Here is a 27,973-nt window from a genome sequence, read left to right as displayed (position 1 = left end):
CACCTTGGGTGGGAAAGGGAGGCGGGACCTGCTCGCTTCTGATTGACGGCCTGCCAACCTCAATGGAACGTTGTGTATCCGAAAGGGTGGTGGGGCGGAGAGGAGAGGACCTCCTGTCCAATCGGGAAGCGGGCGGGCGCGCCGTGGAACGCGGAGCAGCCAATGCGGAGCGAGAGGCGGGAGGCTTGGAAGAGGAGGAGGGGTGAGGAGAAGGAGGAGGAGGGGATGGAACGTGTTGCAATGTGCCCAACGTGGGTTTGAGTTGGGGAAGCGACGCTTGCGGTGCGGTGTGGTGCGGGGAGGGGGCGCTGGAAAGTGGAAGGGAGGGCGAGAAAGAGAGGGAGAGATGGTGGCTGGCAGGCTGCGGGGGCTCCCCGAGAGGATCGCGGCTGGCAGCGCTCCGTGTGGGCGCTAAGGGCTGCTGGGCTCAGGGTAGGCGGGAGTGGGAGGTGTCGGGAGGGGGGGAGAGGAAGAGGAGGGGGGCGGCCAGGGAAAAAGCCCAAGAGGAGAAAGTTGCGGAGGCGGAGATAAAGCACCGCTTCCCTCCCACCCATCTATCCCGGTTCCTGGGAAAAGGTGTCTGATCCCCGAGAGAAGGAAGAGGGGAGAGCAAGGAATCGGCCCGCTCGAGCAGCAGGCGATGCAGCCCTCCTTGCCGGCTCGCCCCTTGCAGCGCTGAGACACTTCCCGGGAAGCGGAGGCGAGGCGGAATCTGCAGCGGGGGAAAAGGAGAAGAAGGCGGACGGACTTTTCTGGGGGACGCCGAGCCTCTTTCTTTGCAACAGAAGCAGCAACAAGGCGCTCGCCTGTGAGACGGGGCGCAGGACTCTGTTATACCCCCCCCGCGCCACCCCTGCGTTTTCCAGCAGCAGGATCCGGACCCTTATTTATTGCGCGAGTAGCGATCGCTGAGAAGGAAGAGGAAGACTTTTAAAGTTTGGCGCTGGTGCCAAGAGCTCGGGACGCTCCATCCTGCCTCGCTTCCTCTCCCTCTCTCTTAGTTGCACTGAAATTCAGCTCTCTGGATGAGCCGGTTCTGGGCTGCTGGCCCCCCGACGAGCGAACTCCAGACCGGCCCCCGGAGAAACTTCAGGAGTTGCAGCTGCAGCCTCACTTTGAGCTGCCATGGTCTGACTAGAAAATGTTGCTGGAGGCCTAGAGACTTGGTGCAAAGGAGATCTGGGCTAAACGACAGTGACGAGTTGTTGGCACTTCCTTGACTTTTCCTTTCTGTCTTTAGTACTTATTATTTTTTTGTTGGTGGGATACCACCAACTCTGCGCTTCTGGCCTCTTATTCCTACCCCCCCCCTCCATCCAGGATACAAAATGGCGCTGCCGGGATGGGGAAAGTGGGGGTCCCTGCTCTTTTCAGATGCCTTTTGGACCTTCTTCATCCTTTCCCAAACGTTGGTGGGGTTCGGCTGCTGCTCGGAGCGGCAGGCCTGCGACGTGAACTGCACGTGTAGCGGTGATCGTGTGGACTGCAGCAACCGGGGGTTGGAAGAGGTTCCCGAGGTGCTGCCTACCTGGGCAGTCTATTTGTAAGTCTCCCGCCTGCGACGTCAAAAGTTCTGAATGCTGCTTTCGTGTGCCTTTAATTTCTTTCCCAGTCCAACCTCCCAACCTCCTTCAAAGTCTTCGCTGAAGACCAGTTCCTAACCCTTTTCTTCACTGCAGTCTGTGATTAATGTAATATTCCGTCTTCCCTTTATTGAGAGATCTAATTGTAACCGGTTGCCGAGCAACTAACTCCTGGGAGATCCCTTTGGGGGTAGAGAGTTCTCATATCCTCGTGGAAAGATCCCGGTGGGAATAGAGGGTGCTCATTCCCCTTGTAGTTAGGGATGTTCTGCAGAATGAGATGTTCGGCCTTTTAAAGGGAAAGCATCAAATTCTGATCATTTAAAGGTTTTTTGGGGTGTGTGTGTGTGTGTTGTGTTTTTGTGTGTGAAACTTTGCCATCCAGGCTGTGGGACCTCTAGGTCCTTCTTAACCAGATCAACCTTTTTGGGACACCAGTCTGCAAACTTGCAGTTTTTAAAAATATTGTTGTCACTGAAGATGTTGCCAGTATTCTCACTGTGTGTTGCAAAGGTGTGGGGAAGAGGGGTTGTGTTTACTGTGTAGATGTCCCTATAAGACTCAGTTTCATTTAGGTGTAGAAATGTCTGCACTGTAGTGTGGCACGGGTGTTAGCCCTTAAGAATCGGATCAGTAGTGGAGCTGAACATAATAAAAGTGGATGACAGGCTGAAGATTTTAAGATCTTTAAACCCCCCCCCCCACTACTTTTACTGTGTCTGACTTGTGAAGCATTTACTCTTGCCATGGAATATAAAAGAGTTTGATTTAATAGTCGCCTTCTTAGAAGATTAAGACACCTATCTATGGAGGACTTTGGAGACCTGAAGAACTAGGACTCTAAGGTTTCATTCTTAAACACACACAGACACACACGGTAGCAAGTAAGGCCCTTTCAAGTAAACATTGATAGGATTTTACTGTTAAGAGTCTTTATTATGCACAAGATCAGGTAGTAAAGGTTTGCCAAGGGTGTTATAAGAGTAAAACAGATCCTCAAGAACTATGAGGGTGGATATCACCATTATGTAAACAACGGCTGTGGTGTTCTCGTGTTGGGTGTATGTGTATAATCTCAATATTTGAGGTACGTGGTGGTTTTTTTTAATTTAAAAATTGCCTATGCTTTCCTGCAGACATTTAGAACTAGTTCTTGAAAACTCTTCCCCCCCTCTTTCTTCCAGCTCTGTGTGAGATTGCATATCTCATGTTTCACCTCTAATTCAGTGGTGAAAGTTGGAGGGGCTGCGAATAAAAGGTTGCTGTTTGCCTCTTCAGGACAAAGAATAATCTTACTACTTGTTCGACCCACTTCCTTGTGTTTCTAAGGAATTAATAGCTGCACCCCAAAGTGGGGAAAACTTAACATGATGAACTTTGGGAGGAAAAAAAAGAAGTCAAAATGGTTAGCAGATGTAGGCCAATCGTCCCCTGGTTGCTGCACACTAGGCCCTTGTTATCTGTTAGAACAGTTTCACAAGACTCTCCTCTTATTAGTTATTAAGTGATTAAATTGTGTTTTCTTCAGAATTGGGGCCCATGTGGCCAATTTGAGGTTAAGGTATTAAAATATGGATAAATGAGCCTGTGGTTGGTGCCTGACTCTCTGTGGTTTTCAATAGCACTTGTGTTCAGATCCTGATCAATCTTCACATTTGGGATTATTTCCCTTTGACTCCAGCAAAGGTAGTTTTACTTGAAACTAAATGTGTTCAAGATTACAAGCTATGGTTTTGAACCTAATAATACCGTTGCACTTTATCCAGTCAGAAAGTGGGAGTGTAGTAAAAGGTTACCTGTATGTAAGTGTTATTCATAAAACGTATAGCTGTATTGGTTTCTTAGATGTAAATTATTACTGTTGCTGTTTTTAAGATGGTACCAGGAAAACTCATTCTTCCCATGTTCCAGTCTCTGCTGCGTGTTGCAGGTTCAAGATTTTTTTTTTAAAGCAAAGAGCGACAAGAGTTAAAAGTAGACACAAGTCAAGTATGGTATTCTACTTAAATATGTTAGAGTAGTTTAACACACATTGTACAAGAAATGTCAGCGTTAGCTTTATGGAAAATGGTATGTTTAAATCTGGAATGAAACATATAAGTAGTCTCTGGATGAGAATTTGGATAAGTTCATTTTATTGGCTACCACATTGTGCAGCAGCCTAAACATCTGTGTATACGTATCGTGTACCCAAATATTACAAAGCATCTGCCATTGTACATAGGGAGGACTGGAATTAAAGATGGGCAATATTGTGCCATTAGGGGTTTTATGCTGAAAGAGACCTGAAAATGCTAATAGGTTCTGTTTGTATCAGAAAAGAGAGTGGTAGCTGAAGTATTAACACCCCTATCTTCAATTCAAAGCCTTGACTAGAATTCTGCGTTTCTTAGGTTGTAATGTAGGCTAAATTCTCCCTCTGAGATAGGGAAGATAAACATTCAATTGTGGTCTGCTTAGTGCTGTGTCAGTGTGAATGTTTAATTCAGATTGATGTCATTATAATTTAGCTGTCAGCCTCTGGAGTACAATTTATTTACCGCCACCATAATTATACCGCTATCTTAAGTTATTTACAACCGTGCTTTACAGACGTGTGAAACTCTGGAGTATATCATATGTTTAAACTTTGCTGCTGCAGAGCTGCAAGTTGTTGATCTTTTGAGTGTGTGAAGCACAAATGTGATTACTAGCTGATCATTACTTTACCCTAATTCCTATAATCCACCATACTTGGTTTTTTTTTTTTTGAAGGATTTCACATCTGGAAACCTGTACTGTTTTCTTTCACTGCCCATGCATGCACAGAGTTAAGAAGCTGTTCGGTTTAGGGCAGCTCATGCTACCATAAGAGGACATCTCGATGACACTTCTCTTGCTTTTCATATATGCCAGCTTCATTTTAACAGTAATTGCAGCACTGACGTTAAATATTGAATGTTCATTCGATTAAGCTTTACAGTGGTGGTAATAATTATTGTATCACATGAAGGGTGAAACTCCTTAGATTTTGTTTCTTCCAGTATTCATACCATGTTCATAATAACTTCTATATGGGTCACAGTAGGGACTGTAGTACTAGTAGCTGCCGTACTAAGTATCAAGAGCAATTTATAACTCTTCTGTTTACTCCTCTGGATATCTCTGCAAGCTGTTGTAGCAATTCCGGTCCAGAGTCCTGTAGCATCTCGAAGAGAAGACCAACTTACTGATTGAAGTTTATGCCTTTGTGGGCCAGAGTGCTCTTTGTTGAATGCACGAAGCATTCAAGGAACTCTCTAGAGTCCATTCCATGCGTTTTGACAAAAGTGAACTCTAAGCCCATGAAAATACTTAGTCTTTTAAAAAAAGAAAATCGCAGAATGTTGTTTCCTTAGAATAGTTGTATGTGATTTATTCTAAAACTATTGATATGTGGCTGTACTAATACTAGTTTTGTTGCTAGAAATCTTCACTAGAAATTAGTAAATTTGGGGTCTTGGCCATTTTGGAAAGTAGTGCCATGAGATCAGGTAACAAGAGCCTTTTTTAAAAATTGAATTATGAAGTGTTGTGATTTCTAAGACTAAAAGACTAAGACTAAAACTGAATTGCCAGTGAAACACTAAACTGGGGTCTCCAACATGGTGCTCTTCAGACGTTTTGGACTATACCTCTTTCCTGATCTTTGGCACACTGAACGGGGATGAATGGGAGCCCAGAGTACACAGCAACAGGGGGGTGGGGAGAAGGCACCACAATGGCTACCCTTGAAAATCAGTCAATATGTTTGAATTCTCTTTTTTCTATGAATTTTCATCAGCACCTTGGCCGAGAGAAGATAAAATATGAACTCTCACTTCTCTCGAGGAGAAGATAGGACCAGAAGAAGAAGAAGGGAAAAGTTGTGTAAATCTGTATCTTTCGCCTGTTTTGTTTCCAACTCAAGTTGAACAATTTCAGTTGTTTTAAAAGCTAGTCACTGCCAGCGGTATCACATCCCTGAGATAGATTTTGCCATAACATTACCTTCTCTCAAATAGATTTTCGTTAGAGCTTTGCTTTCCCTCTTGTTTTGGCAGATCGCAACGTATCCTTGCCACCTTTCACAGTTGCAAGAGACCGCTTAGGCTGTTGGGAGAAACAGGGTGCCTCTCTGAGCATACTTTAGAACCAATACTGGTACCAGAACTGAGCTTATTGCATGGTCCTTCTACACAACGGTCCGTTCCTGCTTTGCTTTCTTGTTTCAGCAACCTAATTTTAGGTGCGGGAAAAGTCATTTTGCTGTGTGCTGTTGCTTCAACACTTGTGAGTCTGGAACCCTTGCAGATCAGAGTGTGGGGCAGATAATGCCATGGTTGCAGGTACCGTATGATTTGATCCCTGTATGGGAGACAACTGCATATTTCTGCATTGCAGGGGTTTGGACAAGATGATCCTCGGGGTCCCTTCCAACTCAACCGTTGGACCTGAGGATCTGTGTACCTGTAGATCCTGATCTCCTTTCTGCCCCAACCCCTGCTTTAAAATACCCCAGGAAAACTTTTAAGCAACCAGGCCAGAGTTTCCCATCTTCAGTGCTTTTACTCCTCATATAAGTCGAGTGTGTGTGTTTAGGTCTTTGGGACAATGTTTGGATGGGGAATCAAAGCAGTAGGTTTCTTTAAAATCTCCTTCCACAATTGGGAGAGGGGCATTTCCCCCCACCCTTTCTTTTTTTGGTCATGCTTCTTAACTTTTCAAGGAGGGCTGTTCTTGAGAGCTTAAACCCTCCCGTGGAGTCCTAAGCACATCTACTACTAGGGAACAGGCACCATTAAACTTGATGGGAATTACTTCTGAGTAAACAAGCACAACATTTCACTGTTTGAAAGTCCACGCTTTGTGAATGGAAGATTGGCTTTGTTTATTTACTGAATTTCTAACCCACCCTGCCCTTCAGCTCAGGGCAGATAGCAACCGCTTCAGATGTGTATCAGCACTATAAAATTTCCTATAAATGCAGTTAAAATGTATACAAGAAAACATCCCCATCCCTCAAACACTGCTAGTAATACTTTAAACAAATAGTCTCACGGCAGGCTCGTGACAGCTACAGAATTAACTTGGACGTTTTTATGTTTTGTAAATAGTAGCAAACGGTTTCAGTGTTAGTATCATATCTTATGAACTTGCTTGGCTGTTGTGGTGTTGCCAAGACCTCCTAGAGAGTTTAAGGATTGTGTGTGTGTGTGTGCCTATTATACATATTTATTTGCCTTGTGTGGGGCGTGGAATATAATGCAATAACCTCTGGCGCTAGCATGTGCAGGGATTTTTTTTTTTAAGAGCCTACAGGGAACTGGAACTCTGCACATGAGACTGAACTGTGTCCTCCTTTCAGTGTGGTGTGTGACAGTGGTTATATAAGATTATTTATTTGAACTTTTAACTGCTCTCTGTGTAATTTGCTTTGCACTCAAACTCCCATGTGGTTTTGGAAAACCGAGTATCATTGTGTGTGGTTGAGGAGGAGAGGCTACAGCTCGTGTGTGTGTTGCAAGGTAGTGGAAGATCTTAAACCTAGCATGCAATCTGAGGCTTCTCTCCCCACCCACCCCCTTTGCCTGCCCACAATTTCTTGGTGCCTGGCTTTGAAGCTCAGATAGGCAACAAAAGATATAAAACGTCTGAAGTGTGATTTACTTGAGAACATTATCCACGGTTAAAAAAAATATGACTGCAAGAGTATAGGAAACCGAACGCTTGCTGCCAACAGATGCCAGGTGCAAAGTGTGGAGAACGTCAAAATGGGAATTGCAGGCCTGGCAGCCCCCCCCCCCCGACGCTCTTTTTTAAAAATTTAAAGCCATAAAACTCTTTCCCTTTCTCTTGCTCTCTTAAGGTTGCTGTGAGAGTTTAACTTCTTCCCCAAAATGGAGGAAGGGAAGAGAGAGACTCAGTGGAAAAGATTTTGAAGCTGGTCCATTGGTAGTCTGGTTATACCTCATGGGCCTCACAACAACACTTCTGATTATGTGCACACAGGATTAAAACATAAGACAAGCCCCAGCCTTCCAGTCCTGCATTCTCATTCCTCATAGTGGCCAGCCAGTTGCCTCTGCAGAAGGTTGCAAGCAGGAGCTGAGGGCAGAATTTGTCTCCTGTTGCTGTTCCTCCGCAACAGGTATTTAGGTCAGGTGTGGCATGCCTCTGATATCACACCCACCATGACTAGTGGCCATTGAGGGCCTTATCCTCCATGAATTTGTGTTTTTAACAAATCGTTTTCTGAACGCAGTGCATCGTTTTATTGTTGCTATGGCCTTTGGCTAATGCGAATAAAGTTTATTATTATTATCCTCCATGAATTTGTCTTTTCTGCTTTTTGAAGTTGGCTCGTGGTAGCAGATTCCGTACGTTTTAACTCAGGTGCCTTGCGAAAGAACTGCTTCCTGAATCTCCCACCATTCACTTTTGCTGAACAACTCCAGGTTTTAACATTATGAGGAGAAAAAAAAACCCTCTATCCATGTTCTTGTTAGTATTATTGGGAGAGGAAGGAAAACTGTCCACTTTCTCCACACATGCATTATTCTGTACGTTCTTCTCCCCCGCCCCGTTCACCTGCCCCTCCAAACTTAAAGTCCCTGAACACCTTTCCTCATAAAGGAGTTGCTCCAGCCCTGCCAGAATAATGGTTGCCTTTTTGCAGCTCTACAGCATCCTGTTTTGAGAGGTGGAGACCGGAACTACATGCAGTGCTGTATTCAAAGTGTGGTTGTACCATAGATGAATATATTCAAGGCATTTAGGAAGCGGGAGCTTTATATTAGATCCTGTCCAAATGATAAAAATAATAATTTATTATTTATACCCTGCCCATCTGGCTGAGTTTCCCCAGCCACTCTGGGCGGCTTACAACAGAAAAATGAGATAAAATCTATTAAACATTAAAAGCCTCCCTAAACAGGGCTGCCTTCAGATGTCTTCTAAAAATCTGGTTGCTGTTTTTCTCTTTGACATCTGATGGGAGGGCATTCCACAGGGCAGGCGCCACCACCGAGAAGGCCCTCTGCCTGGTTCCCTGCAACTTGGCTTCTCGCAACGAGGGAACCGTCAGAAGGCCCTCGGTACTGGACCTCAGTGTCCGGGCAGAATGATGGGGGTGGAGACGCTCCTTCAGGTATACTGGACCGAGGCCATTTAGGATCTTTACCATGAGAACTTTTTTCACAGCTTCCATTCACTGGGTTGAGGTGTTCTCTACCATGACTCCGATATATTTTTCCTGGTTAGTTCCCATAAGCTCAGATCCCATCAGTGTATATACATGTCCTTAGAAACAATGTGCATTGCTGTATACTGGCATTGGACTGCATTTGCCATTTTAATGCCCATTTTTCCAGTTTTGGAGCCCATTGCAATTCCTCCTTCTTTTATCATCCTGAATAATTGGGTTTCATTGGCAAACTTGGCTCACCCCAAACTCCATATCATTTATGGATAAGTTAACAAGCACAATTGGTCCCAATCTTTCTTCCCTCTGTTAAGAGAACTGATCATGTATTTCTGCCTCCTGCTTCCCTTCTTTAACCTGTTAGTGATTCAAAAGAGGATTTGACCTCTTTTTTTTATTTGCTCAGGCAAAAGCTTTTTGAAAGTTCAAGTAAAGTCTTCTGGATCATCGTTTCCACATACTTGTTGACACATCTAAGCACTGCAAGATTAGTGAGATAAGACTTAACCTTTGCTGAGGCCATGTTGATTCTTCTTCACCAAGGCTTATTCTTCTATATGCTTGATAATTTTCAGGCTGCCCATGCTCTTATTTTCCCTCCTAAATTGTCATCCAGACCAGGAGCAAAGAAAACTGAGGCTATCAGCCCAAATTGCTTCTCCTTTCTACCCGTACCTTGCAAATCTCCCACCTTGATTAAATTGGCTCCTACCTAATCTCTGTTGGAGATATCAGATTGTGGCAATGTGTAACAGACCCCTAAGTCCTGTTGAAAAAAATAATGATCCCCTGTGAAAATTTAAAATAGTATGGATCAGGGGTTCCCAACAAAATTTTCTCGAGGACCCCTCATCGAGCCGCTATTGTGACAAGGACCCCCATTAATTCCTAATCCTAAAATTAAAAAGTGAGAGCCAAATTAAGAGTCTTTTATATTTTATATACTTTTTTACAGTTACAACAGAGTACTCCATCAGTATACAGTTAGTTTTAATTTTCAGTTCTTAATGAGATGAACCACTTTTTAACCAACGGTCCATTTTTAACTACGCGAACTGTAGCTTCCGCGAAAAACAACGCTTTGTTTACAAACACTACTGTTTTGCAAAAAGGCAGTGCGCGCCAGGGAGGAGGGAGGGGAATGGAGAAGATAGGGTACCTGTGCAGTAGCGCACAAATGAAGCCGACGCGCGCAAAGCATCTTGGGGAGGTGAGCGTTAGTAGAATGCGCGCGCTGCCTCTTTGCAAAACAGTAGTGTTTGTAAAGCGCCACCTAACGGCATACAGCAGATCTACTGCCTCTATCTAATTCTAGTTTTGCGCTAGACTCTGCTCATGCAGGAAGCGGCCAAAACAAAAAATCTGTTATCATACGAAATATATTTAATATATTTTTTATTCTAATAGCATCTTGCGGACCCCTCTGGCATACCTTGCGGACCCCTGGGGGTCCGCGGACCACCTGTTGGGAACCACTGGTCTAACTATACGCATTAAGTCTTTTTCCAGCTGTATACTGAATCTCTTCAGAATTGGTGTGAGCGCATGAATGGTGTTTATGGACTGTTTAAAAGCTCTTTGCAGATTGAAGTGGTGTGTGTTTTGGTGTAGTGAAAGTGTTAACACTAAGGAGACTTGGGTTCAAATTCTTATTCAGCTGAGAAACTCACCGGGTGACCAGTTCAAACTGTTTTAAAAACAGCCAAGAGTCAGGGCAGGGGGTTGTGACCCTGCAAAGCAGGACTATAGATTCCACAGTGGTTATGTTGTTATCCCCCCACTCCCGCTTATTCAGAGTAGGCTGACTGAAACTAATTTCAGCGGATCTACCAGGAATATAACTGACGTTGAATTTTGCTTTTTGGAAAAGCAGTGTACAAATATTTAAGTGAAATCTTGGGCGAGAGAGTTCTGTTCTCTCAACCGCGCCCTACCTTACAGGGATGTTGTGAAGATTAAATGGTTGCAAGCAGAGGACTGTGTATAGCAGGCATAGGCAAACTCGGCCCCCCAGATGTTTTTGGGACTACAACTCCCATCTTCCCTGATCACTGGTCCTGTTAGCTAGGGATGATCCCAAAACATCTGGAGGGCTGAGTTTTCCTATGCCTGGTGTATAGTGTCTTGAACACCTTGAGGGGAGGTCAGGATAAGCATGAAATATGGAAAGCAGTTAATGTATTTTTGCCTTAAAAATATAACTGTTGACTGCTGACCTAAATACATTGCTAGTAAACCACTTGATAGTTTGGGTTGAAGTTTTTGTTTGTTTTTTGCTTAAGCAAGTAAAACTTGGCATCCTTTCAGACCAATATGAACACGCAAAATAGAGGTACTCATTGAAATGAACAGAGCAGTTGACAACAAAGCATATCATTAAATGCTCAGCCTACATCAGTGATTCCCAAACTTTTGCCTCCATAGACCACTTGAAAATTTATGAGGGTCTTGGCAGACCACTTAATTATTTTTCTTTTCTGCCTGTTTTAGCAAACGTAATGTGTTGCGCTAAATGCAATATGACTTTTAATTGTATTTTTATTGCTTCATTTGTTCTTCAGTGTTGAATTTAATTGTGTTGCACTTTGAAATCAAATTGTAGTAGCTTCAGATAAAATAGAATAAACAAACAAAGCAATAAAAAAGACAAAGTCAGTATGAAGTGTCGATCCCTTGGGTTTGCTGCTTCCCATCTTCAACCACAAATCCACAGACACGTCACATAGACACACATCCACAGACCAGTTTTGGAACCCCCTGGCCTAATTCACAACTCTTTGATTCCAGCTCTCCAGTTTTTTTGTGTGTGTGTTTTTGGAATAAACATTTCAAGTGACACTTGCTGAACATTAGTGGGGTTTTTTGGGGGGGGGTCCCCCTTTGCTTTGTCTCTTGCAGCAGAAACAGAGTCTTGGGGCGCCTTTAAAAAAAGAACATTTCATTATTATGGCGTGGACTTCTGGGGATTACACTCTGTTAGCAGTTTCTCTTGATTAAGACATGACATGTATTCTTGGAGATGGAGGAGCCTTCCAAAAACATTTTAAAGAACTTCTTAGTAATTAGCCTAGCTCAGGATAAACTGGTGCTGCCAGGAGGGGCTTAGACAGTCTGCTTTGTGCCGCTGATGAAATACTTTTACAAGCCCTAAATTGGAAAATGTCTTCTCTTTTTTGTTGGGGGGTGGGTGGGACTTGAGGGAAAACAAAATGCCAAAGTTGACCCTCGTAAAGAAGAGAGAGAGAGAGAGTGTGTGTAGGCAGCTCACTCAAGCTTGGCCATTATGGCTTCATACCCCTAAATCCTATTCAGTATCGCTGAACAAATGGAATGGAACTGAGAATGAGCTGTAATCTCCAAAGGCCAGCTTGTTGCATAGCTCAGCAGGACTGAGGGAGAGCATAAGGATTTCTGTTCTCCTCTGTACCCTCATCCCTGCTTCCCACTGAAAACATTTCCCGCCTCTTTAATTTTAGCATTGATCAGCTAACTCCCTTCAGCAGGCTCTCTGAACCTGCCGCCCGTCCTATTGTCCGTTGTTCCATATCTGGCTCTGTTCCTATTAGAATGCCTCGGCCGTATATTCTTCGTAATTTGTAGTGTTTTGCGACTCGCAGGGATTCTCGCCTCTTCTCAATTGAAAGGCTTTGCAGTCTGGCCCTAAACATGTTTACTGAGTGGCAAAGCCCCACTGTGTTCAAAGAGATTTACTTCCTCAGGACATGTTCTTAAGATTGAATTTACACACCTTCTCCCCCCCCCTCCAAGGGTACTAAGCTCTCCAGGACCTTTCAGACTCCCCAGCCCCCAGCATGGGATAATTGTGTTTGTTGTTCATATGGGAGCCATTCAAACAATCAGAGGTGTGTGGTGGGCTTGTTGTGTGAGTGAGCTATGGCCATGCCCATTAGTTATTTATTATTTTGTTTATTAAATTTGTATACTTCCTTTCATCCAAAGATCCCAGGGTGGATCACAACATAAGAATACGAAATGAGAACACAAAATACGTAATAAAGCAAACATCAACCAATAATGCCCCCCCCAACACATTTCAAAGGCCCTAGAATGTTGAGGCCTGAATATGGGGAAACGTTTTTGCCTGGTGCCTAAAGATATGTAATGAAGGTACCAGGTGAATCTCCCTGGGGAGAGCACCCATAAGCGGGGAGCCACTACAGAAAAGGCCCGTTCTCAGGTTGCCACCCTCCAGATCTCTCATGGAGAGGGGCAAACAATGAAGGCCCTCCGATGATGATGTAACTCAGGCATAGGCAAACTCGGCCCTCCAGATGTTTTGAGACTACAACTCCATCATCCCTAGCTAACGGGACCAGTGGTCAGGGGTGATGGGAATTGTAGTCTCAAAACATCTGGAGGGCCGAGTTTGCCTATGCCTGATGTAACTGGGCGGATGCTGCTCTTAGATCACTGTGGCAGCTTCTGATTTTCACAGGATTCTTCCTCAAAGTTGGGTACCTTAATTTCGCCTCTGGAGCCACGGAAGAGAGAGAGAGCACAACAAATGAAGCTGACTTGGAGTTGCAACCAACCAAATTATTGGGTGGGACTTCCTCTCACCAGGAATCACCTGCAGTGCCCCCCCCCAAAATCTGCTGTAGAAGGTTGGGGGGGGGGGAATCGCCACAGCACTGCTCACAGAAGTTGTTTTGGATGTGCAATGATTTAGTTAGACACAAACCTTTTTGTTTTTCCTTAATCGCGTTCAGAGAGCTTTGAAGACCCCTGTGGCCTCAGATTTTAGAGGGAAGGTACTGGTATGAATACTGGGTGTAACCACCAGGGAGAAAAAGAATTACCGTTGTGTTCAACTCAAAGGCCCATTTAGTCCAGAGCATCCTGTTCTCATAGTGGCCAACCAGTTGCCTATGGGGAGTCCACCAGCAGGACACATAACGCACAGCGGTGGTCTCCTGCTTCTGATCTTCAGCTACAAATTGCTACTAATCTTCCTTTAATCTTCTGGCAGCGAAGTTTAAAAAATGGGAGGGTTCCCCCCCCCCAAGAAGGCGACACGAAGTGCTGAGAACACTAGAATTTCTGCAAATCCTCAATTTTCTGAGAGATTGCAGTGAAAACTGAGAATGGCACACTTCAGATCTTCCAGACACTGGGTTTAATTAAACAAGAATGCATCAGTAACTTGTGTGAGTTAAAACTCGTTCCTAGGGTGTCTGGTTTTGATTACAGCTTACCGGTAAGTGTGCAGCTGTGGCTCAATAACATACATAATAATAGGTATACATGTCACTACTATTTGAATGAGAATGCTGATAAGTAAAACATACTCAGCAGTATTCCTTTCATGGTAGCCAGGCGATACCCCACTAGGTATAGTGTTGCATCCGCATTTTTGTGTTTGTGAAAATTTGTATAAACGGAAATTTCAAGTCGTAAGGTTGTATCCGACATTGTCTGTGAGCCGAGGGAACAGGCTTCTGCTTTCGCCCCTATCCTGGTCCTCTGTGGGCCTTCAAAATCTTCTCCTGGTGTGTTGGGGTATCTCTGGAGCCAATTTGCGGGGCACATGGGTGGGGAGCTGCAAGGAAACTGAAGTCTCATTGTGTGAGCAGATGTCCACACTCGCAGCTTTGAATTCCTCCCATGGCACTTTTAAGTCTTTATTTTAGTTTTCTGTGTGAGAGCCTTCCCCCCCCCACCTCAAAACCTGTTTGCCATTCAGGAGTTGTCCCATATTATGCACATTAATTTAGCTTCCCCAGTAATTCACTCCACAATACACACACAACGAGTAGTAAGTGTTGTAGTGATCCTCTGTGGCACTTTTTTATTCCTTTCTAACTACTACCTTTTTGAGTTTTATCAGCGTTTGTTTCAATTGTTGCAAGCCACCTTGAGTCATGGTTCTGGGGGGAAAGGTGGGATATTATTATTATTTGTTGTTTGTTGTTTAGTCATTTAGTCGTGTCCGACTCTTCGTGACCCCATGGACCAGAGCACGCCAGGCACTCCTGTCTTCCACTGCCTCTTGCAGTTTGGTCAGACTCATGTTGGTAGCTTCGAGAACACTGTCCAACCATCTCGTCCTCTGTCATCCCCTTCTCCTTGTGCCCTCCATCTTTCCCAACATCAGGGTCTTTTCCAGGGAGTCTTCTCTTCTCACGAGGTGGCCAAAGTATTGGAGCCTCAGCTTCAGGATCTGTCCTTCCAGTGAGCACTCGGGGCTGATTTCCTTCAGAATGAAGAGGTTTGATCTTCTTGCAGTCCATGGGACTCTCAAGAGTCTCCTCCAGCACCATAATTCAAAAGCATCAATTCTTCGGCGATCAGCCTTCTTTGTGGTCCAGCTCTCACTTCCATACATCACTGCTGGGAAAACCATAGCTTTAACTATACGGACCTTTGTCGGCAAGGTGATGTCTCTGCTTTTTAAGATGCTGTCTAGGTTTGCCATTGCTTTTCTCCCAAGAAGCAGGCGTCTTTTAATTTCGTGACTGCTGTCACCATCTGCAGTGATCATGGAACCCAAGAAAGTAAAATCTCTATTTATTTATTTATATATATTGTGCAAAAATAAAAACAAATTTCAAATATCAACATATCAGATGGAATAATCAATACAAATTAAGTTGACATAAAAGGAGTAAAACTGACTTCCCTTCACCTGTATGTGACTCTTCCTCTTAAATTTTACTTCTCTCGTTGTGTTCTTATGCTATCTTATACTACCATTTCTGTTATGCCTTTTATTACTCTGTCGCTTCTCCTTGCCATATCTTTGACTTCATAGCAATATTTCAATACCAAAAGGGTGGGATATCATCATCATCATCATCATCATCATCCAGGGATTGTTAGTGTGGGAGGGAACTACCAAAGCCATCTGAGGAGGCTTAATAAATGGAGTTCTCCAGAACACCCTGGAACATTCCTTGAAAACAGAATGTATTTCCATTCAAAATGTGCAAAGGCATGCCCTTTGGGTTATTGGATGTGTTCATTCTAGGCAAAGTCCAATTGTACATGTGCCTCCTTCACTTTGTATTCAAATCACGCTTTTGTAAATTCAGCTTTCTTAACGCTGAGGCCAAAAGCCTTTTCTTTTATCGGTGGATATGCGCTCCATCAGCACTGATACGCATTTTTCAACTGCACCTTTTGTTTTGATTTGCTGGCTCGCTTGTCATTGGAGTGCACGAGTGCTCTGTCTTCTCCCTTCAGCACCATTCACAGGGGATTTTTTTTTTGCATGCTTTGCTTTGCCTTCTCTATCCCCCAGACACTGTGCTTTAATAAATCCTTTGCTTGGACCTAAGGACCCAGGGTCGGTCTGTACATCCGGGGGAGGGGGGGGGGCGCAGATGATTTTCAAAACCTTCCCCTTGTTAGGATGCCAATTCGCTTCTCTGTAGATTATCAGCAATTTTGCTGTCTCAATTTTGTTGTCTCAGTTTGTGGTGCTGCCTGAAAAGTTCTTGTTGGTGCTTTCTGAAGGGCCTTTCATATTAAAGGGGGGTGGTGGCCTCAGGACCACCCCCCTTCCTCTTGAGAAGCTGTTTGCGGTCTTTAATTGCCCCGCTTGGCTTTCCCTCCCCATGGTGACAGCAATTTGAAACGCAAGGGCCCGCATACAATGGGAGCCACCGTTCAATAGAACTGTGTTAATAGTCAGAACCACTTACAAAGGGGGGAAAGTTTGAAAGGTGGTGAATGAATGGGCTTGGGGGTGTGGAGAGAGTGTTGGAGGAGGGGCAGTAGGGAACATTTGCAGGGGTAGGAAAAACAACCTTCTCTGTGGGCAGCTGAGATATAAATCCTCTTTGCACTTCTGACACAATCTACAGTATTTCTTGTAGATGCAGTTCTTGCAGATTAGTTAGGTTCAACATGTGGTCAGTATTCCTAAATAGATTTTTTTTAAAAAAGTTCTATGTATCCCAAGGGGCTCCTCCAAGTGACTCAAGGCACTATGGGTGGGTGTTCTCTTATCCCCATTTTATCCTCATAACAACTTTGTTGATAGACACTGCTGGACCAGGGTCACCCAGTGAGTTTCATGGCTGAGTGGAGATTCGAACCCTGCTCTTGCAGGTCTTAGTCCGATGCTCAAACCACTATGCCACACTGGCTGTCACCCCAGTTGAATGTCCTTATGCCAAACTTTTGGCTCAAAGATATACCTGATTTTAGGCATGACGGCCTATATCAGAGCTTTCCAAACTTTTCACCTTGGTGACACACTTTTTATAGACCTGCATCATTTCGCGACACAGTAATTCAGTTTCACTAGTAAGCCAGGTGTTAAACTAACCCCTTTCCAACCCCGGGAAGAGCGTGGGGACCATTCGTGTGACACACCTACGCACTGCAGCAGACACACTTAACGTGTCGTGACTCACAATTTCGAAAGGTTTGGTCTAAATTGTGTTGGCTGGTTGGAATTTGACTCGTGTAACGCCACTTTGGCTTCTCTTCTCTTCTGCGCCTCTTCCCAATTGGCCTCCCAGAGTTAAGTTTTGAAGGCATGTGGCAAGTGTGCAGCGGAAGAGGGTAAAGGTGAAGTCCTATAAAACCCTGTTCCCTCCAGGACAGGAGTCAGTATGCTTCTCAGTACCAGTTCCTAGGGGGCACAAGTGAGGCACTAGTGCTGTTGTGGCCATTATGCGCTGCTTGTGGGCTTCCCTTAGGCATCTGGTTGGCCACTGTGAGAACATCAGGCTGGACGACATAAGCTCTTCTTATGCCTTGGAAGTATTAAAAGTACCCAGTCTACAAACCAAAGTAGCTGCTGCAGTGCTTGTTTTTCTCTTCCTCCTCAGTTTTGCTTTCCTTTTGTGGCATGACCGTGGGCTGGAACTGTCTTACCGTTCAGTATACGTATGGTATGTAGGCCATATCGAACGAAACAAAACCAAATTCATTGTAACCATGAATAAGCAAAAAAGCCCAAGTAGGGAATTTGCACAGTGTTGTTGGAAACCACCAGTCAGAGGTGAAAGCATTGCCTAGGGTTTGGTTTCTGTTTTATTAGGAACTAGCTGACCCGGCCACGCGTTGCTGTGGATTTTTTTGGAGGGGGGGATATTATTGATGCCATTTGTGTTTTGAATGGTAATGCTTGCATAACTTGTTTTTGGTTAGTGTTTTGATGTAATATGCTTTTCCGGATGTTTCAACTTTGTGCTTGTATTTATGGTTTTTATTTTTTGGGTCTTCTTATGATTGTGCATTTTTTTTGTTTGTTTTAGTAGTTTTATTTATGTTTTAAATTTTAAGAAGTGTGAATTTCCCCACCCTGTTCTGATTCATGACGTTACCTGTCCCTTCCTCCCCCCACCACCGGCTTATCCCTGTGATTTTTACTGTCTTCTCCCCACCCTCGGTTTATCCTACGGTGCTTTATCTAACAATGGTGTGCAACTGATGCTTTCTGTTTAATAGAAACAGCCTTCGATGCACAGTGCTCCGCTATGGATTGATACTTCACCATAGATTGAGATTATGCGTGACTCCTGCCAGTGTTGCAGTTCCTGTGAAAATGTTGTATTTAAGGTCTACAACTGAAAGGTCCAAGACCTCTCATTCAGTGCTCGAAACTCCCATTGTTCTAGGCGCATTTTGCGACAGGGAATTTCATTAGCGCAAGCAGTCTCTGAGCTCTGGGCACAGTACTGCGCCTAAGATTTCAGATTAAAACTGCAGAGTGGAAGGAAAGAGGGACCTTTTTCTGCCTCCCCACTTCCAACTACTCTCTCAAGACTGGAGAAGAGACGCTCTTAAAAATATTCGGGGGGGGGGCAGGCAGGGGAAGGACTAGACCAGGGGTCAGCAAACTTTTTCAGCAGGGGGCTGGTCCACTGTCCCTCAGACCTTGTAGGGAGCTGGACTAATATTTTTTTTTTGGGGGTGAACAAATTCCTATGCCCCACAAATAATCCGGAGATGCATTTTAAATAAAAGCACTCATTCTGCTCATGTAAAAACACGCTGATTCCTGGACTGTCCGCGGGCCGGATTTAGAAGGCGATTGGGCTGGATCTGGCCCCCAGGCCTTAGTTTGCCTACCCATGGACTACTAGGCCATGTGAAAAACGAGCCCAATATTTTAGATGCAGTTCATTCATTTTCAGCTTTGTATTCTTGTTAATAGAAAGGCACACCTAGACATTCCGTTGTTGCGCCCACAACCTAGGTTTGAGGTGCCATTTAGCTCCTAGCTTTCATATCTGTTACTAGCCCTGCTCTCATTTATTTTTAGCAATCTCCATCATCATGAGTTTATCTCTTTGATGTTGCTTACAGAGTAACGTGAGAGAGGAAGAGAGGGTGGGTTCTTGTCCCCAAGTGATTTGAAGTCTAAATTTGACAGAGGGTGAACAGAACTTGGGAGTGGGGGTGCCAGAGGCAAGGGATGAATGTTAACTCATTGACAAACTAGCACTGTTTGCTCAGATTGTAAAAGCTAATGCAGTAATTGCCATTGCCGTGTGAATATCTTGGTCCTCTGGATCCCTTGAGAGGTTTTGCCCCACTTTCTGGAATTGGCATGTCTCCAACCAGTATCTCCACAGTCCCTCTGGCACAGTGGTGGCCAAACTTGGCCCTCCAACTGTTGTTGAACTACAACTCCCATCATCCCTAGCTAACAGGAACAGTGGTCAGGGATGATGGGAATTGTAGTCCCAAAACAGCTGGAGGGCCTAGTTGGGCCACCACTGCTCTAGCAGGAACCTTCGATCCTTCAGATGTTGCTGGACTACAACTTCCATCATTCCTGACCATTGACTCTGCTGACTGGGGTTGATGGGGGTAGGAGGTGATAAACATTTGTACGGCTGTGGGTTAGCCATCCCTATTCTAAGGCAGTTTCCCCCCCAACCTGGTGACTCCCCAGATACTTTGAACTTCAATTCCCATCATCCCAAGCCAGTATACTCAGTGGTTGGGGGAAATGGAGGTTGTAGTCCAAAATATCTTGGGGGAACCAGGTTGAGAAATGCTGCTCTATGGAGAAATAAGATAATCGAAACAGCATTTGTCTTAGGGGCCTATTGTGCTCAGGCTTGCAATCTCTGCCCTTGCCATTTCAGTGTGGGGATTGGATTTGTGCAAGGTCTGAATATTGCTAAAAAAACCTTTGTAGGTTATCTTGGTTTTATCAGCAAACCTTTTTTTTGGGGGGGGGTAGCCATCGTGGTGCCACCAGGATGTTTTAGACTGCAACTCCTACAATCTCTGGCCATGGTGGCTGAGGCTGATGAGAGTTGTGGTCCACAATGTTTTGCCTTCGCCTTATCTAGTTAGCCTTACGTATTGCATAGGTAAGAGGTCCTCTTGCAGGAAATGGGGCCAAAAGTAAACTCGTTGGTGTAATCTAGGAATTAGAGGAGGGTAGTGAAACTTGTCGCCAGCGGAGGAGTTGTTCTCTGTTGTGATAAAACACTGAACTTTAAACGGAACAGGTCTATTTTTGAATGAGCCACTTAGATAAAATGCAAATCAAGCTTCTTTGCTGGCCCATGGTGTACTAAACTAAACCTACGGTTCAGTGGTGGGAAGAAAGTGGTCCGTCATTAATTGCTAATGGATCTTATGTTGTTCTGCTGAGACTGGTAAAAAAAATATATGCCTGTTTGTGGCCATGTCCTTCGTTCTGGTCACCACCTTGTACAAGCAAAGAGAAGAACAGTTTGTGCCCCAAGCAATTTACCCCAACGCAAGATGTAGTATTGAAAACTGAGCAAGGTGCATGGTTGCAATGGCATATGAGCATTCTGTTGGTCTACGAAAGCAGTGCATGGGCCCAGTGTCTGGCACATTGCACCAGGACTGAGGAGAGTACTGGGACTGGGTTCAAATTTCAGTTTTAATTATAAACTCACTGTTGGCTACCCATGTTACAGGGGTTTGACGATAAATGATAGCAATGAAATTGCTGTACCTTTTTAGTAGCAGTGGAAAAAACTAGAGCAGCAAGCTGTGTGCATAGATGTTTGAGTGTGCCAAATTACAGAGCCAGAGTGTTGTTGTTTTTTAATTGGGGGTTAAAAAACACACGCTAGCCCCTTGCATCTCATTTGCTCTTCATCAGTTTGTGTCGGTGCTGCTAAAATTCTGCCTGTTATTACAGACAATCAACCTCTTCCCCCTGTTTTAACATTCAAGGGTAGCAGTTGCAAGGAGATTCAGATTTGTGTCCCCCACCCCCCCACCCCCTTTCTCAGCCTAAGAGACGAGACTGTGGAAGGCACAGTGGACTGGTGAGCCTGCAAATACTATCTGCGGGTATAAAACGGATATCATAAGAAACCAGCCTGGTTGGAGGCTCTGTGAAATACAACCCCTTTAATGTCTTCCAGTTGTCCAAACACGGCTGCTTCACCCTCCCTGTGCGTGGATGTGTAGGAGAGGCTGTTTTCATTGGCCGGCAAAGGGAAAATGAAAGAAAATTGGCTTTGGGGTAGAATTAAGCACACTGTCCAGACAGCCTAAGCCAGTGGAAGCTGGCGTGTCTTGCACTTGTTCACTTTCAAATGGCCTGACTGCCTTGATGGTGTTGGTGGTGAATAAATAACAGAATCCGCTAGGGGTGTTTGAGTGCAGTAGACTTTCTAGAGTCCTTCTATACAGTTTCGCTGAGGTGTACATATTTTAACCATTCTGTTGCAAAGAGCTTTGGGGTGTGCTAGCTACCCTTGCTTAAACAAAACAGTAGGGCCGTGGCTGACCCCGCCAAACAAACAAACAAACAAACAAACAAACAAACAAACAAACAATGTACTTCATTTGGTGAAATTTGCAAGCAGCTTGAAGAATGCATAAAGTGCTGAATTCAAGTGTTCTCTAGGCTGAGCATGGATTCCTGCCTCTTCTCTATGGTCTTAAAAATAGTTTTATTTATTAAATTTATATCCTGCCCTTCCTCCCAGACAATGGAACTTGTTTGGGACCCCACGTCTTCTTATTCATACAGGGGGCTTCTATCATTGTGACAGATGATGAGCAAGATTTCACCGCGCGTTGGGTTGCAAATCTGCAGTGAAAAATGACCACAGTTTAAAAACCTCTGCTTTAGTTCATAGCTAATAACATTTCCTTTTCCAGTGTGTGTATTTCTCCTCCTTGCATACTGGGACAAGCAAATTGTCGTAAGAGCAAGCTATAGTCAACTAGTCTAACTCCCTGGCAAATAGACATTCAAGATGCCATTTGACACCTAGCTTATATATCTGAGTTTCTAACACTGCCGGTGGTCACATCTGTTTACGCCGTTAGTGTGCCTGAATTCCGTTCTCCCCCTTGTACGCTGTGGTAATAGTTAGAGGATATGAGCATTCGCAAACTTCAGTTTTTCTCTTACACTGGAAGTGACAAAATTGCTCTTTTGAATAAGTGTTCCCTGATTTCTGTATGTGTGTAGCGAGGTATAACATGGCTTTATGGAAGTCCAATGTTAAGTTTGTGTGCATGTGTTTGTGTGCTTAAAAGAAACACCACAGTCTTTGATGCCATCCCACACTACTGCTTTCTTCTGGTCCAGTCATTTCTTGTGATGGTTTTGCAGTTATGCGCCAGAGCACAGGGCTTTGATCAGTGTTTCCGCAAGTAATTTGGGTCATGTTTATCGCTCTTTCTTTTTTTTTATTCCCTTAGAGTTATGCAAGATAGCAGGTCTCAACTCAAACACTGCCCCAAGCAATGTCGATACCAGCTATTGCAGCAGTATACTTTAGTGTCCTTAAAAGTCATTGGTTGTGACTCAATGGGTATTCGTTTTTCATTTTGTTCTGGCCATACCTGAGGAGTTGTTATGTATCTGAAGATGTAAACAAAACATATATAATAATCTTTGCAACTTTTCCAAACACTCTGTTTTTTGTAGCCTGTCATATGTTCGTGATACTCATATCTAGCCAATCTTGAAAGAATAGAATGATGTTCTCTACCGATACCAGAAAATATAGTTTAAAAATAAGCAAGTGGGTTTAAAGGTGTTGTTTTTTTGAGGGAAAGGGGTTAGTTTGTGTTTTGTTTCTTATTTGGATCACAGATCCCCTCTGGATTATGCCTTGGGACAGCAATAAATAAGAAACGCAAATCTGTTACAGTATTTTAGAAGCTGCAGTTCAGAAACATTCTGTCTATACCAGGCATCCCCAAACTTCGGCCCTCCAGATGTTTTGGACTACAATTCCCATCATCCCTGACCACTGGTCCTGTTAGCTAGGGATCATGGGAGTTGTAGGCCAAAACATCTGGAGGGCCGCAGTTTGGGGATGCCTGGTCTTGTATAGCATCCCAATGTTTGCAATGCTGTCGTAGAAGAACTGGCTAAAACACATACAAAAAGTTCTAGCCAAATGAACCATTGAGTCCAGTTCAACATCCCTGGATGTCTTGTCAGAAGTGAAATGTGCAGATGTTTGCGTAGGCCGACCTTCCTTTTTTTAACTGCTGGTGATGAGGCATTGCTTCTAAGACTTCGTTTACTTCAGTCAAGCTGATTAAATCGGCACAGTTTTTCTATTGCTTCAGCCACCTGGATGGGAAGAGGGGGTGGAAATTACCGTACCTCCTGGCCATTGGCTAATGCAGCTATTCTTCAGAGGACCACTGAGATTCAATTGAAGCCAGAGCATTCCTCAAGCCACTTGAACCCATGACCCCCATACCTTAGCGCCACAGGGGGGAGGAGGGAACTATGCAGGATCACAAATGGTTTGGTTCGATACCTGTTGTGGGAAGCAGTTGGGGAAAAACTTGGTTTAGTTTTCCTCGAGGAAAAATAAGGGCCAACATGAATGAAAGCGGGAAAATATTTCATTCTTGAATACAAGCAGATGCGTATGTGTGGGTGTTTGTTTGAAGCCACAGTGCTGGTTGTTTTCTCCAAGGGTCAAATAGTATTGGGGGTGGAGGGGGGCTTAGTTCTGGGAAATGTTGCCCATCGACTCCCATCTTGGGCCCACTGACTCCCATCAGTCCCAACCACCGTGGCCAATGGTTAGAGATTGTGGGAGTTGTAGTCCAGCAGCACTTGGGGGAGCTACAGTTTCTGCACCCCAATGTAAGATCATTGACAACCTTGCAGCCTTTGCAATATTCACATTTGTCATCTTTTGCTGATGGGTATCATCGTTGGTCTGCTTGTAGGAACAGGCATTGGCCATTCTGGTGCAAAGTGAGCCATTTTAAGAAGCAAAGCTCTGCTATATCTCTTGGTGAGAAGGAACAGTCTAGCTGTGCCCAGCCCTTGGGAGCAAAGGAGGTAATGGAAATTTGTCTCCGTGACATGAGGAAGTCGCTCTAGTAACAGATGCAGACCAGGGTTCCAACACTGAAACAGGCGACGCCAGGAACCATCTGTAATAGTATTCCAGTATAGGCTCCCTGGCACATGGGGGACACAGGAAAGTGGATTGTACTGATTCACACCATTGGTCCATCTGGCTCAATATGGGCTATGCTGACTTGCAGTGTTTCTGTAGGGCAGAGCTTTCTAAACAGTGTGTTGTTGTGACACATTAGTGTGTCGGCTGCAATCTGTAGGTGTGTCGCACGAATGCTCCCTGCGCTCTATCCGGGGCTGGAAAGGGGTTAGTTTAACCTCTGGTTTGCTAGTGAAACTGAATTACTGTGTCGTGAAATGATGCATGTCTAAAAAGCGTGTCCCCAAAATGAAAATGGGTACTTCTCGGTCTGGAATGAACCTTTGACCTTCTGTATGCAAAACATTACTTGCATTGGAGAGACATCACACATTGACCAGGGAGCTGGGTCATGCCGCTAAGGCCATCCTTAGCACCATGTGTCTAAGCTCCCCCACCCCCACCCGGTGTCTGCATTGAGCATGGATGTTGCAGGGTGGAGCTAGCCCTTCCGCCTGGACATACATAAATACCGTGTGAAGGGACCTGGGTCCCATTTCTAGAGTGTAGGCAGAATCTACCCTAATTAGACTACGGGACTTCTCCATTATGCTTGACATTTTGCTGGCACTGTGGAAACATTCAGGAGGCTGGCGACTTCTAGCTAAGCAAGAAGTGTTGGTGTTGAGCAGGCAAGCTTTTGTGTGTTGTCCGTGTGAAGCTTTTGAACATGCTGGCTGCTTTCCCCTCCCCCTTTTTGCGAGGCCGGCAGGAGAAGATGCCGGAAAGACTTCAACCAGCTGCATCAGTGTTTATCTTTTCTGAACGGTTCTCAATAGATGACTTCATTGGTTTAGCAATATGCATTTTGTGTGGGTTTTTAATAAGCCATTTGTTTCGGCTGTCCCTCCTGGTTGTTTAGAAGGAGTTTCGGGCTTAGTATGGGATACATGAGCCTAAGATGGATTTGAGGGCACTATTCTTCCCGCTTCCTTGCTCTAGGAACTGGCCCTGTGCTTGATTAAAACACTTCAGCTTGTCAAAATGCAAAGAAAGCACTGTGCCACTTGGCTGTATAAGGTGGAATGTTAATTGGCTAAAGAGACACACATATTTTACCACAGGGAAAGTTGGTACATGTCCCCTTCTGCCTCTGAATTCATGGAAGTGCAATGTGGAAGTTGCTTGGTCTAATAATTTTTCTGTGGCTTCCTCTATGGCTTCCTGGATCCTTCTGACCTCTTGCCACTTCAGAAACATCCGTCTTCATTGTTTTCATGACTTGCGTTGTCCCATTACAATTTATTTAATATAGCATGCAGCAGTCTGTATGGTCTGGTGGATAATATCTTTGCAAACCTGGGGTTGTTTTTTTTGAAACGTAAATTTGTTTTAATCCATTTGCGTAGTCGAGTCATGTTTTGTAAAATGGAACTTGTATACCACCTGTGGAGATTTGGCTTTCAAGCAAGTGGTTTATGAATTTTAAATAAATAAATGTGAGCGTCCCCCTCCCCAATAAACAAATGTTTAGCCTTGATTCTTGAAATGAATGGCTAAGTTAGGCTCATCAATTTCAGGAGGACTGCTCTGGTAAAACTTGCTTGTTTACCTTCCTTGCCTTATGTCCCAGCCCCGCAACTTGGGGTAAAAAGGACCCAAGGAAAGCAGAAAAAGGAGGTGGAGCCTAACTGGTTAAGGAAGCAGTACATAGAGGCATGTTCAACATCCTACAGCAGGCATGGCCAAACTTGGCCCTCCAGCTGTTTTGGGACTACAACTCCCATCATCCCTAGCTAACAGGACCAGTGGTCAGGGATGATGGGAATTGCAGTCCAAAAACAGCTGGAGGGCCAAGTTTGGCTGTGCCTGTCCTACAGAGTCCAAATGTAGAAGATTCCTTGAGCATTTAGCAGTTGTTTCAGGGAAGGGGATTGAATGTGCAACCCACACAGAGTATCGAAACTGCCTTTTGTCTCAATGCGCCACCAGAACGCCCTGTAGTCATTGAGAGATTAAGGGCCAAATGACACACAATAAGTGTCACGTCTGGACTTGGGGAGGCAAGGCATTTAAAAATGGAAATGGTGTCTGCTGAGTGCATGTATGTTGTTATTATCTGGATTGCAGCAGAAGGTGAAACGGAATGCTAATTGGGGATTTCCTGGTTTTTGCATTAGAAGGTGCAGGTGAGGGATTTTCCTCAGAACTGCAACAGGGGTAGGAAGATCTCTCCTATTCTCTCTCATTTATGCCCATACCTCCCAGATGCTGTTTTCATTTTTAAAAACCACATCTGCATATGAAATGCAATCTTCCGTTTAATTAATTTCATGCCTAGTTTGGCCTTAAAGGTGTCATGTCGTTGGTTTTTATTCAGAAATGGAAGTAGAGGAAGGTTGAATGACTCAAGTCCTCAGAATAAGGCTTGTGGGCAGGGAGCAGAGTTGGTTCCTCTTGATCTGGGGTGGAGCACGAGTGGTAATATTGGGGTTTATGGCCAGAGTATACAGTCCCCCTACACATTTTGCATCCATTTTTTTTCAATGCATGAAAGAAGGCTTCCATGCTTCTGGAATTCTGCTTTCTCCTGTGCAAGTTCGTGGTTCAAACATACCCAGGCGCCATCCTAAAAATGATCCTAGGAAGTAGGCATGCTTAGGATTGGGCTGTGAAAAAATATTGTGGCACTGGTGTGAGTTCTCAGAGTAGCAGTTTCCTTCATGGCTTGTTTTCCCAGAGGGGAAGCTGGGCAGGCGAAGGGTGGGGTGGGGTGGGGTGGTCGGGTCTCATCATGTGATGAGCCGTTTGTGGAATTGGTTTCCCCCCTTTCCTTTTCCAAAACGGGTTTGAAATGTGCTCTGAAATGCTGCTTGGCGAATGTTATGGTCTGCTGTGTCCCAGATTTCCTCTGATCATCTCCCTCCCTCGCCTTGTGTGGGATTTGTTTATTTTTCCAGACTTCCAGGGCAGAATTCCTTTGCCTCCACTTGTTTGGGTGGCTTTGTGGCTACTGGAGCATGTCAGCTGTAACGCAGGAACATGACTTACCCCCATCATGTAATGTGTTTGTTTTGGAAGGCCAGCGCAGCAGCACATTTGCTTGTTAGATCTCTTGTCTATTGAGAGCTACTCCAAAACCAAGAATAGAAAAAATATCCTTCCCTTTTAAACTTTTACTACTGGGTAATTTTGCCTCCTCTTAAAAGTAACATCGTGTACGGAGCTGCACTTCCTCTTCCTACTCAGAGCTGCAGGCTGGATTTAGATGTTTCAAGTCAAGGTGAAAGAACTCTGCCAGCTTCTTGTGTTTTATGTGCATGCGCACACAATATGCATGTACGCCAAGCAGTCCCCATAAAGCCAGAATGGACTGTACTTCAGGCCCAAAACTTCTGTGTTATGGTCAGAGGCACTTTTCCTGGATCAGTGTTTCATATTGTATGTTCTTGGATTGAAAGCAGATTCCAGGGTTCAGATTAAACCTGAGTATCAACTGTTCAATCACATTGCCACACTCACAATGACTGTACCTGAGGTGTATATAAACTGAAGGATCTCTCAGGCCCCCCCCTTTTGTTGTAAACCTAGGTCTAGCACTGGGGAATCTAGTCTACATTGCATCCTTTTTGGAGAATTGTTTTACATTAAATGTGCTGCTGCTGCTTGGTTGTTCTACAAGTATGTGTTTCTTTAGCATCCCTTGTGGGAAAATAGAGGGTAGTAGTACCCAGCTAAGTTTGAGTAGACCTATTGAAATTAATAGACCGTTAATTCCATGGATCTACTCCCAGCAGCACACCCCACCTCAAACACCTACCAGTTGCATTTTGAAGACT

The 27,973-nt window shown here is 44.5% G+C and overlaps 1 protein-coding gene across 1 annotated transcript in view; it reads left to right on the top strand.

Moving 5' to 3' along the window:
- The first annotated feature begins 289 nt into the window (after positions 1 to 289).
- LRIG1 (leucine rich repeats and immunoglobulin like domains 1) overlaps positions 290 to 27,973 on the top strand; it is a 129,187-nt gene continuing 101,503 nt past the window's right edge. Inside the window, exon 1 of the mRNA XM_060271328.1 lies at positions 290 to 1,543. Coding sequence (XP_060127311.1) covers positions 1,329 to 1,543 — 215 coding nt within the window. The 5' untranslated portion in view covers positions 290 to 1,328. The remainder of the gene's footprint in view (positions 1,544 to 27,973) is intronic.

Source organism: Zootoca vivipara, chromosome 2, assembly GCF_963506605.1.
Source record: "Zootoca vivipara chromosome 2, rZooViv1.1, whole genome shotgun sequence".
Lineage (NCBI taxonomy): Eukaryota > Metazoa > Chordata > Lepidosauria > Squamata > Lacertidae > Zootoca > Zootoca vivipara.
The sequence above is the reverse complement of the archived record's forward strand: the minus strand, read 5'-3'. Positions and strand labels throughout refer to the sequence as shown.